Genomic DNA, 17,004 nt, shown 5'->3' on the forward strand with positions numbered 1-17,004 from the left:
ATTATTGTTTGGTGGCAACAAAAGCACATGAAAACGTCGAAATGACGAGGGAAAAACGCTCAAACGTTGTTTCATTTAAAAAAAGCGCATATTCTTAGTAATTAATCAGCTGTTTGCCGAGTGAATTTAATTTCAAATTAGTGCTCACAATAGTGGAACATCCTATTCGACCAGAAATCTCTGGTTAAAAAGTCTTTGGGCCTAAATAATTATCATTTCAGAAAGTTCTGTTTTTTCTCCGGTGAAAACATCTCATGTGGTAACAGTTCTTGTGGATTTCGATCTTGAAATTTGCTTTTAACTGAATTAACATCGGACTCAATTCATTAAGATTTGATCCCATTTCTGGCTTTTTAGACTTAAACATTTCTACACGTTTTTGAATTATTAATTAGTGGAATCATAATTATGTCTTTTACCGATTTACCAGATAATTGTCTTTGGAAGATTTTCGAAAATGTCAATGGGACAATAGATTTGATTCAATTTTCTAAAGGTAAGGTTGAGATTCCGTTTAGATGATGAAATTTTAAAACTTATTTACTTTCCCTTGATTCTTAAGTTTGTTCGAGATGGTCCGATTTAATTAGGCTAAGATTTAATCGAGTAAAATATTGTAGTAAGATAATTTCTAATCGATGGGTTAATTATTTTATTAATACTTGTTTCCATTTTTTTTAGTCGAAAATAAAGTTGATTATATTGATGAAAACAGTTTGTGGATTAATCATAATACGAATTGGAATGATTACAATTTATTTGAATTGTTTCCGAATATTAAGGTAATTAATGAATTTTATGAATAAAAACTATTTTACTTTCTAATTGTTTTTAATTTGACGTTAGATTATAGATACTGCGACCTATGGTTACAATTCATCTTTAAATTTACCAGAAATTGTCAAAAATAATCCTCAAATAAAGGGATTTATTGGACATTTTGATTTCAAAGAAAACCGTTATGACTTATCAAATATCGAAATGTTCGCTTCAGAGTTTAATTTCGATTATAAAAAAGTTTTTCGACCTGATCAGTTGAAACAAGTTTGCTGCTACTTTTTTGATATGTATGAACTTCCTTCATTCATTGAATATTTTCAGAATTTGAAGCGACTCCACTTAGAACTCTGTGCAGGTGAGATTAAACTTCAATTAATCTTTTGATTGTTTCATATGATTAATATCTTTTTACGATTTTTATTATAGCGGACGGTGTTTTTTACAATGGACCGACTTTGTCTTTGTTAAAGATTCTTGAACTTGGGACATACGATTTTGTTGAACAATTCACCGGATTTCATTTCATGGATTTTTGTCCATCTTTGGAAAGCGCTTTCTTCACTTGTTGGGCAAAGGATCTTTATGTAGATGTATCTATAAAGAATTACAATCTGAGAGATTTGGTGATTGAAGATGTAAGTCAATCATTGAGTGATGAATGTTCATAAGATTATCGCTAACTTTTTTTCTTTAGTTTCAAGTTAGTCTTTCGTGGCCTCTACTTAAAAAACTGTTGTCTAAATTTCCCAACTTACATCATCTAGCGATCAGAAATTTTGCTGAGCTTGATGTTAACAATTTTGATTTAGAAGAATTGATAAAATTATTAACGAAGTTGAAGATATTGGACTTGAGAGGATGTAAGAGAGTGACGCATCAATCAGCTGATTTTCTGTCCAAATATTGTGTCAAAAAGAATCGATCAATCGTAATTTATTACGATTGTGAAAACGAACCTAACGAATGGCCTAAATTGGTGAAAGCAAGCGAGTCAATTTGCTATGGATTCGATTTCATGAAACATTTTTTTTTACAAAAGATTCAGGTCTCTTCCAGATCTCATTGATGAATAAATCTACCGATTTGAATCAATCGCAAGGACAAATATATCATAAGGTTCACTACATTAATACTTTGATTATCGCAATTAAATTGATTGGAAACAATTGGTAAGATTTATTTATTTATTTTTTGATTTGACGATTTAAATTGATCAGGTTTAATCACAATTAAAATGCCAAAATAATTGTTGATTGATTAACACAATTTAATATCCAACCAATAATTAAATACACTGATACATGTACAATTGATAATGACAATTATCCTTTTTGTATGCTGATTGCTTAAAGGTTCTAATTGGTATCTTAATACTGTTTTAATGTGTATGAATGAAAACACAACCAATTATAATGACAATTAGAAAATAGATTTAGACTTGATTATGATTTATATCAACTGACTAATTATGGTTGATTTTTTCCCACTTCTATTAATTCTTTTTACATTAACTAACAAAGATAATAACTCGAAATTATTTATATTCTACAGATTTATATTCTCAATTTTGAATATTCCTCATCTTCCATTAAAATCTTTAAAAATCAACATTAATCATAATCAAGATGAGCGCCATTAAAGTTACCCTTTCCTGTCAACGGAGGCATAAAGCACAAGAAACTATCAGCTGGTTTTTAGAGGGAAACAATTAAATTTAAAATTTTGCTTGTCTCTTTAAATTGAAATTTTCAAGTGAATTATGTCAATTAACAAACTACCAAACGAGTGTCTCTATATGATTTTGGACCATTTCAATGGATTCGAAGAGTTGATCCGATTGTCCAAAGGTAACATCGAGATTAAGTTTAAATTTTAAATTTCCTAAATTTAATTTCTCTTGATTTTCTAGTCTCTCCAAGATGGTTCCTGGTCGTTTCACTGAAGTTAAGCAAAGTTAAATATCTTCAATTGATGGATAGTAAGTAAACTCCCACCTGATTGATTCTTGATTCTGACTGACTCTTAATTTGATTGTTTCTAATTTCAGGATACAAAAGAGCTCAGGACTACATTGAGCATAACAAACTTTGGAAAAACACTACAGAAACTTTGAAAAGTCACAATTTAAGTGATTTATTTCCGAATCTGAAGGTAATTGATAAATTGCGTTTTTCCACCAGAAAAATACTTAGTTTCTAATTCTATCGATTCATTTTTTATATAGATTGTTGAAGTTCCGTTGCATTTTTGTTTCTCTTGAATCGTATACTTTTAGAAGATTGATAAACGAACATCCAAAATCAAAGGATTGATTGGACTTATGAACCTGTTGAGAACAAGTATAACTTGGAAAATATCGAAATGATTTCATCAGATTTCAAATTCGAATTAAAAGTCTTTCGACCAAGTCAGTTGAAACAAATTTGTTTAAAGGAATATTGTCTTACTTCATTTGTTGGAATGTAAGACAATTCTGATTGAACGATTTATGATTTTAATTATTATTTTTAATTATGAGATGAACAAGTTGATTATATCGATAAGAGTCGTTTGTGGATAAACTGATACGACCTTAAGTGATTACAATTTGATGAATTTTTTCTGAATCTAAAGGTAATCAATAAATTTTTAGATTAAAATGATGTTACTAATTATCTTTTAATTCAATGTTAGATTATTGAGGTTTCGCCTTTCGCCTGTCTTAGTCTTCGATCTTATAATTTGACAAAAATGATCAACAATAGTTCAAAAATAAAAGGATTGATTGGACTTTATGAGCCGTTTGGGAAAAGATTTAATTTGAAAATATCGAATTGGTTTCATCAGATTTTCAGTTCCAATTAAAAGAATCTTCCGACCTGATCAGTTGAAATAGATTCGCTTTAGACGAATACGCTTGTCAAGACTTTCTCAAATTATCGAATACTTTTGAAGCGAATCAGCTTGACATCAATGGTAACGTCACATCGAATTAATGTTTGAAATGTTCTAATCTTTTTTTGTAAAGACACAAACAAATTACGATGGTCCAAATTTGGTTGGTTTGAAGATACTGAATTAAAACTAAAGTTTCCTGACTCGTTTGGGTTTCATCTTATTGATTCTTGTCCATTTCTAGAAAGTTTATTCTTCTATTATAATGGAAGTGATCTTTATGTAGACGAATCGATGAAGAATTTCAATCTGAGAGATTTGGTTATCTATAATGTAAGTCACTGAATGAAAATTCGCATTCGATTAATTTTTTCTCTAATTATTTCTATCCAAAGGCTCTTTTTACCTGGCCATTAATGAAGAGTTTTGTCCAAATTCCTGAAGTTACATCATCTTTCAATTAGAAACAGTAAAGAGATTGGCGATAGTCATGTGAAAATTTTACCAGAAATAAAATTGTTGGACTTCAGAAGATCAAAAGAATAACTTCACAATCAGCTGATTATTTGAACGAATTCTGTCTCAAATCTCGTCGATCCATTGAAATCTATTATGATTGTGAAGAGGAACTGAACGGCCTAAATTAGGAATACCCAGAGAACCAATTGCACGGATTCGATTTCATGAAGCATTGTTTTTATAAGAATTTTTCCTCCCTTCCGTATCTGATTGATGAATGAAAATCTCACAATCCTTGAAATCTTATGAGAACTTTTCAGCCGATGACCAAGTGAAACAAGAACAACGGATAAATTTTCGTTAATACTTAGTATTCATACTATATCGGCTCAAGCTGATGACTCAGTCACTTCAACAATCGACTTTAATCAATCAAATACACCCAAATCATGATGTTGATTATTTACTACAGTAATATTCCACTTGAGTTGTATTTTTACTTTTTATACATTATATATTTAAATCTACTTGGCAATTAAAATCATCGCAAATTACTCAAATTATTCTTTATTTCATCATACGAACTGATAGAGTTACTATTATTGTTGGCGCATTTGAGCATTTGAAACACAACGTCACTAAAAATGATGAGGGGGAAAAGGAAGTGAAAATAATGCTACCATGAAATTCAATAGATTCATGGAGGAAAAATTTTAACATTTTTCTTCTTTTCAATTCATTCTTAAGATAAATAATTCTTTTAGATATTAATGATAATAGAATACAATGAGTGTCAGTGTCACCATCGTAATAGAAGATCATTCAAACATCATCTTTTCGAATGAGTCTTGAACTTTACAGGAATCGAAACTCTTCCCACCTTTAGAATAAATTGATTTCAAGATATAAATTAAAATCTACCAAACGAGTGTCTTTATATGATTTTGGACCATTTCAATGGATTAGAAGAAAATTTGTGAAAGGAACCAAATGAATGGTCTAAATTGGACACTACTCAGTAATTAATTAACTACGGTTTCGATTTCATAAAACATTGTTTTTATAAAACCTAAATTACTCCCGGATTTGCTCGATGAAGATAAATAAATTTCTAATTAAGCTGAAAGTTAATTAATCCAACATAATAACAATTGAAATTGAAAAATTGAGAGTTTCAATTATGTCAATTAACAAACTACCAAACGAGTGTCTCTATATGATATTGGATCATTTCGATGGATTCGAAGAGTTGATCCGGTTATCCAAAGGTAACAGCGATTAAGTTCAAATTTGAAATTTAAAATTCAATTTCTATTGATTTTCAGTCTCTTCAAGATGGTTAAATCAATTATTTTAATAGACCAGATTTTACTCAATTCCTAAACTTTTGTCTTGAACTGTAGTAATTTTCAATTGTACTGATTATTATATTTACTTTGGTCAATAATTAAGATCAGTAACCTTCTACTGATATAGCTACATATTATTGTTTGGTGGCAATAAAAGCACATGAAAACGTCGAAATGACGAGGAAAAACGCTCAAACGTTGTTTCATTTAAAAAGCGCATATTCTTAGTAATTAATCAGCTGTTTGCCGAGTGAATTTAATTTCAAATTAGTGCTCACAATAGTGGAACATCCTATTCGACCAGAAATCTCTGGTTAAAAAGTCTTTACCTAAATAATTATCATTTCAGAAAGTTCTGTTTTTCTCCGGTGAAAACATCTCATGTGGTAACAGTTCTTGTGGATTTCGATCTTGAAATTTGCCTTTAACTGAATTAACATCGGACTCAATTCATTAAGATTTGATCCCATTTCTGGCTTTTTAGACTTAAACATTTCTACACGTTTTTGAATTATTAATTAGTGGAATCATAATTATGTCTTTTACCGATTTACCAGATAATTGTCTTTGGAAGATTTTCGAAAATGTCAATGGGGTCATAGATTTGATTCAATTTTCTAAAGGTAAGGTTGAGATTCCGTTTAGATGATGAAATTTTAAAACTTATTTACTTTCCCTTGATTCTTAAGTTTGTTCGAGATGGTCCGATTTAATTAGGCTAAGATTTAATCGAGTAAAATATTGTAGTAAGATAATTTCTAATCGATGGGTTAATTATTTTATTAATACTTGTTTCCATTTTTTTTAGTCGAAAATAAAGTTGATTATATTGATGAAAACAGTTTGTGGATTAATCATAATACGAATTGGAATGATTACAATTTATTTGAATTGTTTCCAAATCTTAAGGTATTTAGTGAATTTTATCAAATCAAAATTATGGCTTTCTAATTGTTTTTAATTCGATGTTAGATTATAGATATTGCGGTTTTATTGAAACTGCATCTTTGTTAGATATTGTCAGAAATAATCCACGAATAAAGGGATTAATCGCAGTTTGGGATTATATCGATGACGATTATATCTTAACAAATATCGAAATGATCTGCAGCCAGAGTTCGATTATGAAGCAGTTTTTACAATGGACCAAATTTGTCTTCGTTAAAGATTCTTGAACTTGGTACAAGCTATTTTGTTGAACAATTCACCGGATTTCATTTCATGGATTTTTGTCCTCTTTGGAAAGCGCTTTCCAGTGTTGGGCAGAGGATATTTATGTAAATGAATCGATAAAGAATTACAATCTAAGAGATTTGGTTATTGATAATGTAAGTCAATCATCGAGTGATAAATGTTTCTAACATTTTATTTGATTTCTTTTTCTTTAGATTCATTCTGGTAGTTTTTTGTGGCCACTACTTAAAAAACTGGTGTCTAAATTTCCTAACTTGCATCATCTAGCAATCAGAAATTTTGATAAGCTCGATGATAGTAAATTTCATTTAGATGAATTGATAAAATTATTACCAAAGTTGAAGTTATTGGACTTGAGAAGATTTGAGAAAGTGACGCACAATCAGCTGATTTTCTGTCCAAATATTGTGTCAAAGAATCGATCAATCGTAATTTATTACGATTGTGAAAACGAACCGGAATGGCCTAAATTGGTAAATACTCGTGAAACAATTTGCTATGGATTCGATTTCATGAAACATTGTTTCTACAAAAAATTCAGTTCTCTTCCAAATCTCATTGATGAATGAAATGACTGATTTGAAGCAATCGCAATTAAATTGATTGGATACAGTTGATAAGATTTATTTATCTATTTTCGATTTTATGATATAAATTGATCAGATTTAATCACAATTTAAATGACACAAAAATTGTTGATTGGTTAGCACAATACAATATCCAACTTTGTAAATGGCAAAATCCAAACAATAATTAAAGCACAATTGAAAATGATAAATTATCAATCGTAAAGACAAATAACAAGATTCTAATCACTATCAACAAAATAATCATTAGAATTACACGTAAATTGATGGTTAAACTCTAGACAATTATAGTTGATTAATAAAATATACGATTGAGCATCTATCATGTTTCGAGGTGAAAGACGAAAGTTCATTTTTAATCTCAATATTTTCTGTACGAATAGATCGCTTTGCTTAATTCGAGCTTGTAATGCGAGCAACTTATATTCTTCTTGAAGGTAAATCTATTGGTTATAAACATTCTGCTCTAATCTAATTAGATCCAATATTCGATTTCTGTTCATTCGAAAAAAGCGCTTTAATAATCTCTCAATAATTAATCAGCTGTTCTTCACGAGGGAAACTAATTTTGCTGATTAATCATTAATGTTATTCAATGAAAAGTTATCGGCATTTCCTTAAGTTTACAGATCAATCATAAGTGAATTGTGATTTTTAATTATGTCACTAAACGATTTACCTGATAATTGTCTTTGGAAGATCTTCGAAAATGTCCATAAGGCCGTAGATTTGATTCAATTGTCTAAAGGTAAGATTGAGATTCAGTTAAGATGATAAAATTTTAAATTTTAACTTATTTACTTTCCATCGACTCCTAAGTTTGTTCAAGATGGTCCGATCTAATTAGGCCGAGATTTAATCGAGTAAAATATCTTCATTTGTTCGAATGTAAGACAATTTCTAATTGATTGATTTATCATTTGATTAACACTTGTTTTCAATTTTTTATTAAAAGTTAGTAATTCGGTTGATTATATCGATGCGAAAAGTTTGTGAATGAATGAGGATACGAAGTGGAATTATTACAATTTATTCCAATTGTTTCCGAACATTAAGGTAATTAATGAATTTTTTTAAATCAAATTTATGTTGTTTTCTAATTGTTTTTTAATTTGACATCAGATTATAGATACTGTGGTCTTTGATTATCATGGATCTTTCAATTTACCAGAAATTGTCAAAAATAATCCACAAATAAAGGGATTGATTGGTAATTTTGATTTCAAAAACAACGTTTATGACTTTGCAAATATCGAAATGTTCGCTTCAGATATTATTATTAATAATTTCGATTATAAAAAAGTTTTTCGACCTGATCAGTTGAAACAAGTTCACGGCCTCTATATTGATATGAGTGATCTTCCTTCATTCATTAAATATTTTCCAAATTTGAAGCGACTCCACTTAGAACTCTGTGCAGGTGAGATTCAACTTCAATTAATCTGTCGATTGTTTCAGATGATTAATATCGTTTTACGATCTATTATAGCGGACGGAGTTTTTTACAATGGACCGAATTTGTCCGCGTTAAAGATTCTTGAACTTGGTACATCCGATTTTATTGAAAAGGAATTCACCGGATTTCATTTCATGGATTTTTGTACATCTTTGGAAAGCGCTTTCATACGCACTTACTTCTGGGCAAAGGATATTTATGTAAATGAATCGATAAAGAATTACAATCTAAGAGATTTGGTTATCGATAATGTAAGTCAATCATCGAGTGATAAATGTTTCTAACATTTTATTTGATTTCTTTTTCTTTAGATGTCTTCTGGTAGTTTTCGTGGCTGCCTCTTAAAAACTGGTGTCTAAATTTCTAATTTACATCATCTAGCGATCAGATGTTTTGATGCTTGATGTTAGTAATTTTGATTTAGAAGAATTGATGAAATTATTACCAAAGTTGAAGTTATTGGATTTCCGGAAATTTAATATATTCGGCAAATCGGCTGATTATCTGTCCAAATATTATGTCAAAGAGAATCGATCAGTTGTAATTTATTACAGTTGCAACAATGAACCCGCCGAATGGCCTGAATCGGTGGAGACTCGCGAACCAATTTGCCATGGATTCGATTTCATGAAACATTGTTTTTATAAAACTTGGGACTCACTTCCAGTTTTGATTGATGAAGATAAATAAAATTTCTAATTAAATTGATGGTCAATTCATCAGCAAAATATTAATTGAAATAAAAGTTTCCAAAGACAAAATACAAATTGAATCGATTGTTAAAATTTAGACAATTATACGAAGTTCATTTTTATCGCAAGTTTTATGGACGAATAGATCGCTTTGCTTAATTATTTTTGTTAATTGAGCAGCTTATATTCTGCTTGAAGGTAAATCTATTGGTTATAAAATTCTGCTCTAATCTAATTAAGATCCGATACTGATTTCTATTCATTTGAAAAAGCGCTTTGTCTCAATAATTAATCAGCTGTTCTTCACGAGGAAACTAATCTTGCTGATTGATCATTTATGTTATTCAATTTAAGTTATAGGCATTTCCTTAAGTCCACAGATCAATTATAAGTGAATTTTGATTTTTTAATTATGTCATTAAACGATTTACCTGATATTTGTCTTTGGAAGATCTTTGAAAATATCGATGAGGCCAAAGATTTGATTCGATTGTCTAAAGGTAAGATTATTAGGATTTCGTTTAGATGATGAAATTTTAAAACTTGTTTACTTTCCCTTCGTCCTATAGTTTGTTCGAGATGGTCCGATTTAATTAAGCCGAGATTTAATCGAGTAAAATATCTTCATTTGATGGATGGTAAGTTAATTTCTAATTGATTGATTTTATGATTTTATTAACACTTGTTTCCAATTTTATTTTAAATAGATGCGGTTGATTATATTGATGCGAACAGTTTGTGGATTAATCCTAAAACGAATTGGAATTATTACAATTTATTCAAATTGTTTCCAAATATTAAGGTAATTAATGAATTTTTTTTAAATCAAATTTATGTTTCTTTCTAATTGTTTTTTAATTCGACGTTAGATTATAGATTCTTCGGCCTTTGATTATCATTCATCCTTCGATTTACCAGAAATTGTCAAAAATAATCCACAAATAAAGGGATTAATTGGATATTTGGATCTCCTCGGAAGCATTTATGACTTGTCAAATATCGAAATACTCGCTTCAGAGTTTTATTTCAATGTTAAAAGCGTTTTTCGACCTGATCAACTGAAACAAGTTTTCGGCCGCTTTTTTAATATGGAAGATCTTCCTTCATTCATTGGCTATTTTCCGAATTTGAAGCGACTCCACTTGCGACTCTGTAAAGGTGTGATACAACTTGAATTGATCTTTCGATTGTTTCTTATGATTAATATCTTTTTACGATTTATAATAGCGGACAAAGTTTTTACAATGGTCCGAATTCGTCTTCAAAGATTCTTGAACTTAGTACAACAGATTTTGTTGGAAAATTCATAGGACTTCATTTCATGGATTTTGTCCTCTTGGAAAGCGTCATTGGTTGCCGGGCAAAGAATATTTATGTAAATGAATCGATAAAGAATTACAATCTAAGAGATTTGGTTATCGAAAATGTCGAATGGGTAAGTTAATCATCGAGTGATAAATGTTTCAAGATTATCATTTATTTCTTTTCTTTAGATTCGTTCTGGTAGTTTTTCGTGGCCACTACTTAAAAAACTGGTGTCTAAATTTCCTAATTTACATCATCTAGCAATCAGACACTTTGTTAAGCTTAATGTTAGTAATTTTGATTTAGAAAAATTGATGAAACTATTACCAAAGTTGAAAATATTGGACTTGAGAGGATGTAAGAAAGTGACACACAAATCGGCTGATTTTCTGTCCAAATATTGTGTCAAAGAGAACCGATCATTTGTAATATATTACGATTGTGAAAACGAACCCACCGAATGGCCTAAATTGGTGGATACTCGCAAACGAATTTGCTATGGATTTGATTTCATGAAACATTTTTTCTACAAAAAATACATGTTTCTTCCAGATCTCGTTGATGAATAAAAATCAATTGACTTGAATGAATCAAAAAGCCCAAATAAGTTTGATTATTCACTAAGTTTTGTTAAGTAGGGTAATTACAATAAATTGGTAAATCACAAATTAATTATTATTTTCTGCGTTTCCTTTCTTATCAATTGGTACTTTTTTATTGTTTTTGATGACAACAAAAGCATATGACACATGAAAACGTTGAAAATAACGAGAGAAAAACGCGTTAAACACTCATTTTGTTTCATCCAAAAAACGCTTGCTCTTAGTAATTAATCAGCTGTTTTTCGAGTGACTTCACTCATTTATGAACGAAATTACTGGAAAGAGCCTAATAGGCTCAGCCCATTATATTCCTGATCAGATCCCAAATATCCACTAGTAGTAATAACATGGCACCAACCTTCTTCCCGTTTCTATTAATAAACAGAACGAAACAAAAAATTACTAATGAATCTCGGAAAACAATGAAAAGATAAACTTGGGACGAAGAAAAAAGTTTTAAAGAATAAACAACAATCAATGCCAATTCTTTTCTGTGGAAAACATCAAAACTCACCTGAGGGAAAAAAGATGCAATTACTTTTAATTTGTGTACTTTTTTCGACGTAACGTTTAATATCATCTACAGAGCATTGTAAAGATCGATTGCTGTTATCATAACTTTTTATTATCACAAGTTTGAGCCATTTCTACTCAATGAAATAATATGATTTCTATTCATTTGAAAAAAGCGCTTTGTCTCAATAATTAATCAGCTGTTCTTCACGAGGGAAACTAATTTAAAATTTGAAATTTTGCTGATTAATCATTTATGACATAAATTTTATGTTATTCAATTTCAATGATAAAATCTCCGCATTTTTCAAGTTTAATTCATTGAATTATAAGTGCATTGTGATTTAAATAATGTCACTAAACGATTTACCTGATAATTGTCTTTGGAAGATCTTTGAAAATATCGATGAGGCCAAAGATTTGATTCGATTGTCTAAAGGTAAGATTGAGATTCCTTTTAAATGATGAAATTCTAATGCGTATTTACTTTTCCTTGATTCTAAAGTTTGTTCGAGATGGTCCGGTTTAATTAGGCCGAGATTTAATCGAGTAAAATATCTTCATTTGATGGATGGTAAGTTAATTTCTTATTGATCGATTTATTAACACTTATTTCCAATTTTTTTATTAATAGATGATGATGCGGTTGATTATATCGATGCGAAAAGTTTGTGGATTAATTCTGATACGAATTGGAATTATTGCAATTTATTCAAATTGTTTCCTAACCTTAAGGTAATAAATGAATTTTTTTAAATCAAATTTATGTTTCTTTCTAATTGTTTTTTAATTCCACGTTAGATTATATATTCTGCGGCCTTTGATTATCATTCAGCTTTAAATTTGTCAGAAATTGTCAAAAATAATCCACAAATAAAGGGATTTATTGGATATTCGGATTTCCAAAGAAACAGTTATGACTTGTCAAATATCGAAATGATCTCTACACAGTCTCTTGACTTGAATTATAAGCAAGCTTTTCGACCTGATCAGTTGAAACAAGTTTGCTGCCACGATTTTGATATGAATAATCTTCATTCATTCATTGGATATTTTCAAAATTTGAAACGACTCCACTTGCGACTCTATAAAGGTGAGATTCAACTTGAGTTAATCTTTCGATTGTTTCAAATGTTTAATATTTTTGCGATCTTTATAGCGGACGGCGTTTTTACAATGGACCAAATCTGTCTTGGTTAAAGATTCTTGAACTTCATACAAGCATTTTAGTTGACCAATTCACGGATTCCATTTCACAGATTTTGTCCATCCTGGAAAGCGCTTTCTTCAATTTTCGGGCGAGAGATTTTATGTAGATGAATCGATAAAGAATTACAATTTGAGAGATTTGGTTATCGAAGATGTAAGTCAATCATCGAGTGTTAAATGTTTTTAAGATTTTTGTTGATCTTTTTCTTTTATTCTTTCGATTCAGTCTGGTTTTCGTTTTGTGGTTCTGATTGATAATGTAAGTCAATTATTTAGTGATAAATGTCTATAAGATTTTATTTTATTTCTTTTTCTTTAGATTCGTTCTGTTAGTTTTTCGTGGCCACTATTTAAAAAACTGTTGTCTAAATTTCCTAATTTACAACATTTAGCAATTAGATATATTGATGAGCTTGATGATAATAATGCAGAAGATTTGATAAAATTATTACCAAAGTTGAAGATATTGGACTTGAGAGGATGTGAGAATGTGACACACAAATCATCTGATTTTCTGTCCAAATATTGTGTCAAAGAGAACCGATCAATTGTAATATATTACGATTGTCAAAATGAACCCACCGAATGGCCTAAATTGGTGGAGACTGACGAACCAATTTGTTATGGATTCGATTTCATGAAACATTGTTTTACAAAATATTTAGTTCTCTTCCAGATCTCATTGATGAATAAATCTACCGATTTGAATCAATCGCAAGGACAAATATATCATAAGGTTCACTACATTAATACTTTGATTATCGCAATTAAATTGATTGGAAACAATTGATAAGATTTATTTATTTATTTTTTGATTTGATGTTTCAAATTGATCAGGTTAAATCACAATTAAAATGACACAATAATTGTTGATTATTTATCACAATTTAATATCCAATAACAATTGAAATTGAAAATTGAGAGTTTCAATTATGTCAATTAGCTACCAAACGAGTGTCTCTATATGATATTGGATCATTTCAATGGATTCGAAGAGTTGATCCGATTATCCAAAGGTTACATCAAGGTTATGTTTAAATTTGAAATTTCTAAAATTCAATTTCTATTGATTTTCAGTCTCCAAGATGGTTAAATCAAGTATTTTAATAGACCAGATTTTACTCAATTCCTAAACTTTTGTCTTGCACTGTAGTAATTTTCAATTGTACTGATTATTATATTTCCTGTGGTCATAATTAAGATCAGTAACCCGTTCTACTGATATAGCTACATATTATTGTTTGTGGCAATAAAAGCACATGAAAACGTCGAAATGACGAGGAAAAACGCTCAAACGTTGTTTCATTTAAAAAGCATATTCTTAGTAATTAATCAGCTGTTTGCCGAGTGAATTTAATTTCAAATTAGTGCTCACAATAGTGGAACATCCTATTCGACCAGAAATCTCAAAAAGTCTTTGGGCCTAAATAATTATCATTTCAGAAAGTTCTGTTTTTCTCCGGTGAAAACATCTCATGGTAACAGTTCTTGTGATTTCGATCTTGAAATTTGCTTTTAACTGAATTAACATCGGACTCAATTCATTAAGATTTGATCCCATTTCTGGCTTTTTAGACTTAAACATTTCTACACGTTTTTGAATTATTAATTAGTGGAATCATAATTATGTCTTTTACCGATTTACCAGATAATTGTCTTTGGAAGATTTTCGAAAATGTCAATGGACAATAGATTTGATTCAATTTTCTAAAGGTTGAGATTCCGTTTAGATGATGAAATTTTAAAACTTATTTACTTCCCTTGATTCTTAAGTTTGTTCGAGATGGTCCGATTTAATTAGGCTAAGATTTAATCGAGTAAAATATTGTAGTAAGATAATTTCTAATCGATGGGTTAATTATTTTATTAATACTTGTTTCCATTTTTTTTAGTCGAAAATAAAGTTGATTATATTGATGAAAACAGTTTGTGGATTAATCATAATACGAATTGGAATGATTACAATTTATTTGAATTGTTTCGAATATTAAGGTAATTAATGAATTTTATGAATAAAAACTATTTTACTTTCTAATTGTTTTTAATTTGACGTTAGATTATAGATACTGCGACCTATGGTTACAATTCATCTTTAAATTTACCAGAAATTGTCAAAAATAATCCTCAAATAAAGGGATTTATTGGACATTTTGATTTCAAAGAAAACCGTTATGACTTATCAAATATCGAAATGTTCGCTTCAGAGTTTAATTTCGATTATAAAAAAGTTTTTCGACCTGATCAGTTGAAACAAGTTTGCTGCTACTTTTTTGATATGTATGAACTTCCTTCATTCATTGAATATTTTCAATTTGAAGCGACTCCACTTAGAACTCTGTGCAGGTGAGATTAAACTTCAATTAATCTTTTGATTGTTTCATATGATTAATATCTTTTTACGATTTTTATTATAGCGGACGGTGTTTTTTACAATGGACCGACTTTGTCTTTGTTAAAGATTCTTGAACTTGGGACATACGATTTTGTTGAACAATTCACCGGATTTCATTTCATGGATTTTTGTCCATCTTTGGAAAGCGCTTTCTTCACTTGTTGGGCAAAGGATCTTTATGTAGATGTATCTATAAAGAATTACAATCTGAGAGATTTGGTGATTGAAGATGTAAGTCAATCATTGAGTGATGAATGTTCATAAGATTATCGCTAACTTTTTTTCTTTAGTTTCAAGTTAGTCTTTCGTGGCCTCTACTTAAAAAACTGTTGTCTAAATTTCAACTTATCATCTAGCGATCAGAAATTTTGCTGAGCTTGATGTTAACAATTTTGATTTAGAAGAATTGATAAAATTATTAACGAAGTTGAAGATATTGGACTTGAGAGGATGTAAGAGAGTGACGCATCAATCAGCTGATTTTCTGTCCAAATATTGTGTCAAAGAATCGATCAATCGTAATTTATTACGATTGTGAAAACGAACCTAACGAATGGCCTAAATTGGTGAAAGCAAGCGAGTCAATTTGCTATGGATTCGATTTCATGAAACATTTTTTTTTACAAAAGATTCAGGTCTCTTCCAGATCTCATTGATGAATAAATCTACCGATTTGAATCAATCGCAAGGACAAATATATCATAAGGTTCTACATTAATACTTTGATTATCGCAATTAAATTGATTGGAAACAATTGGTAAGATTTATTTATTTATTTTTGATTTGACGATTTAAATTGATCAGGTTTAATCACAATTAAAATGCCAAAATAATTGTTGATTGATTAACACAATTTAATATCCAACCAATAATTAAATACACTGATACATGTACAATTGATAATGACAATTATCCTTTTGTATGATTGCTTAAAGGTTCTAATTGGTATCTTAATACTGTTTTAATGTGTATGAATGAACACAACCAATTATAATGACAATTAGAAAATAGATTTAGACTTGATTATGATTTATATCAACTGACTAATTATGGTTGATTTTTCCCACTTCTATTAATTCTTTTACATTAACTAACAAAGATAATAACTCAAATTATTTATATTCTACAGATTTATATTCTCAATTTTGAATATTCCTCATCTTCCATTAAAATCTTTAAAATCAACATTAATCATAATCAAGATGAGCGCCATTAAAGTTACCCTTTCCTGTCAACGGAGGCATAAAGCACAAGAAACTATCAGCTGGTTTTTAGAGGGAAACAATTAAATTTAAAATTTTGCTTGTCTCTTTAAATTGAAATTTTCAAGTGAATTATGTCAATTAACAAACTACCAAACGAGTGTCTCTATATGATTTTGGACCATTTCAATGGATTCGAAGAGTTGATCCGATTGTCCAAAGGTAACATCGAGATTAAGTTTAAATTTTAAATTTCCTAAATTTAATTTCTCTTGATTTTCTAGTCTCTCCAAGATGGTTCCTGGTCGTTTCACTGAAGTTAAGCAGTTAAATATCTTCAATTGATGGATAGTAAGCAACCCCACCTGATTGATTCTTGATTCTGACTGA

General features: G+C 29.5%; 3 protein-coding genes and 1 long non-coding RNA gene across 4 annotated transcripts; all 4 read left to right on the forward strand.

Annotated features, from left to right (window-relative positions):
• The first annotated feature begins 160 nt into the window (after positions 1 to 160).
• On the forward strand, positions 161 to 15,637 carry LOC128385823 (uncharacterized). The gene is made up of 6 exons (XM_053344751.1): positions 161 to 496; positions 563 to 619; positions 682 to 782; positions 847 to 1,135; positions 1,207 to 1,415; positions 15,435 to 15,637. The coding sequence occupies exons 1-6, from the start codon at positions 409 to 411 to the stop codon at positions 15,474 to 15,476; spliced, it is 786 nt and encodes a 261-aa protein (XP_053200726.1). The 5' UTR covers positions 161 to 408; the 3' UTR covers positions 15,477 to 15,637.
• LOC128385826 (uncharacterized) lies at positions 5,836 to 6,337 on the forward strand. The gene is made up of 3 exons (XR_008324828.1): positions 5,836 to 6,085; positions 6,152 to 6,208; positions 6,271 to 6,337. It is a non-coding gene; the product is annotated as an uncharacterized LOC128385826 (long non-coding RNA).
• Positions 8,071 to 8,995, forward strand: LOC128385824 (uncharacterized). Its single transcript, XM_053344752.1, has 4 exons — positions 8,071 to 8,131; positions 8,199 to 8,299; positions 8,366 to 8,663; positions 8,733 to 8,995. The coding sequence occupies exons 2-4, from the start codon at positions 8,240 to 8,242 to the stop codon at positions 8,981 to 8,983; spliced, it is 609 nt and encodes a 202-aa protein (XP_053200727.1). The 5' UTR covers positions 8,071 to 8,131; positions 8,199 to 8,239; the 3' UTR covers positions 8,984 to 8,995.
• On the forward strand, positions 12,079 to 13,048 carry LOC128385825 (uncharacterized). The gene is made up of 5 exons (XM_053344753.1): positions 12,079 to 12,250; positions 12,317 to 12,385; positions 12,446 to 12,546; positions 12,613 to 12,904; positions 12,971 to 13,048. The coding sequence occupies exons 1-5, from the start codon at positions 12,163 to 12,165 to the stop codon at positions 13,009 to 13,011; spliced, it is 591 nt and encodes a 196-aa protein (XP_053200728.1). The 5' UTR covers positions 12,079 to 12,162; the 3' UTR covers positions 13,012 to 13,048.
• Positions 15,638 to 17,004: the final 1,367 nt, after the last annotated feature.

This window comes from Panonychus citri, unplaced genomic scaffold (genome assembly GCF_014898815.1).
Source record: "Panonychus citri isolate SS breed McGregor unplaced genomic scaffold, ASM1489881v1 Contig00051, whole genome shotgun sequence".
NCBI classification, from domain to species: domain Eukaryota; kingdom Metazoa; phylum Arthropoda; class Arachnida; order Trombidiformes; family Tetranychidae; genus Panonychus; species Panonychus citri.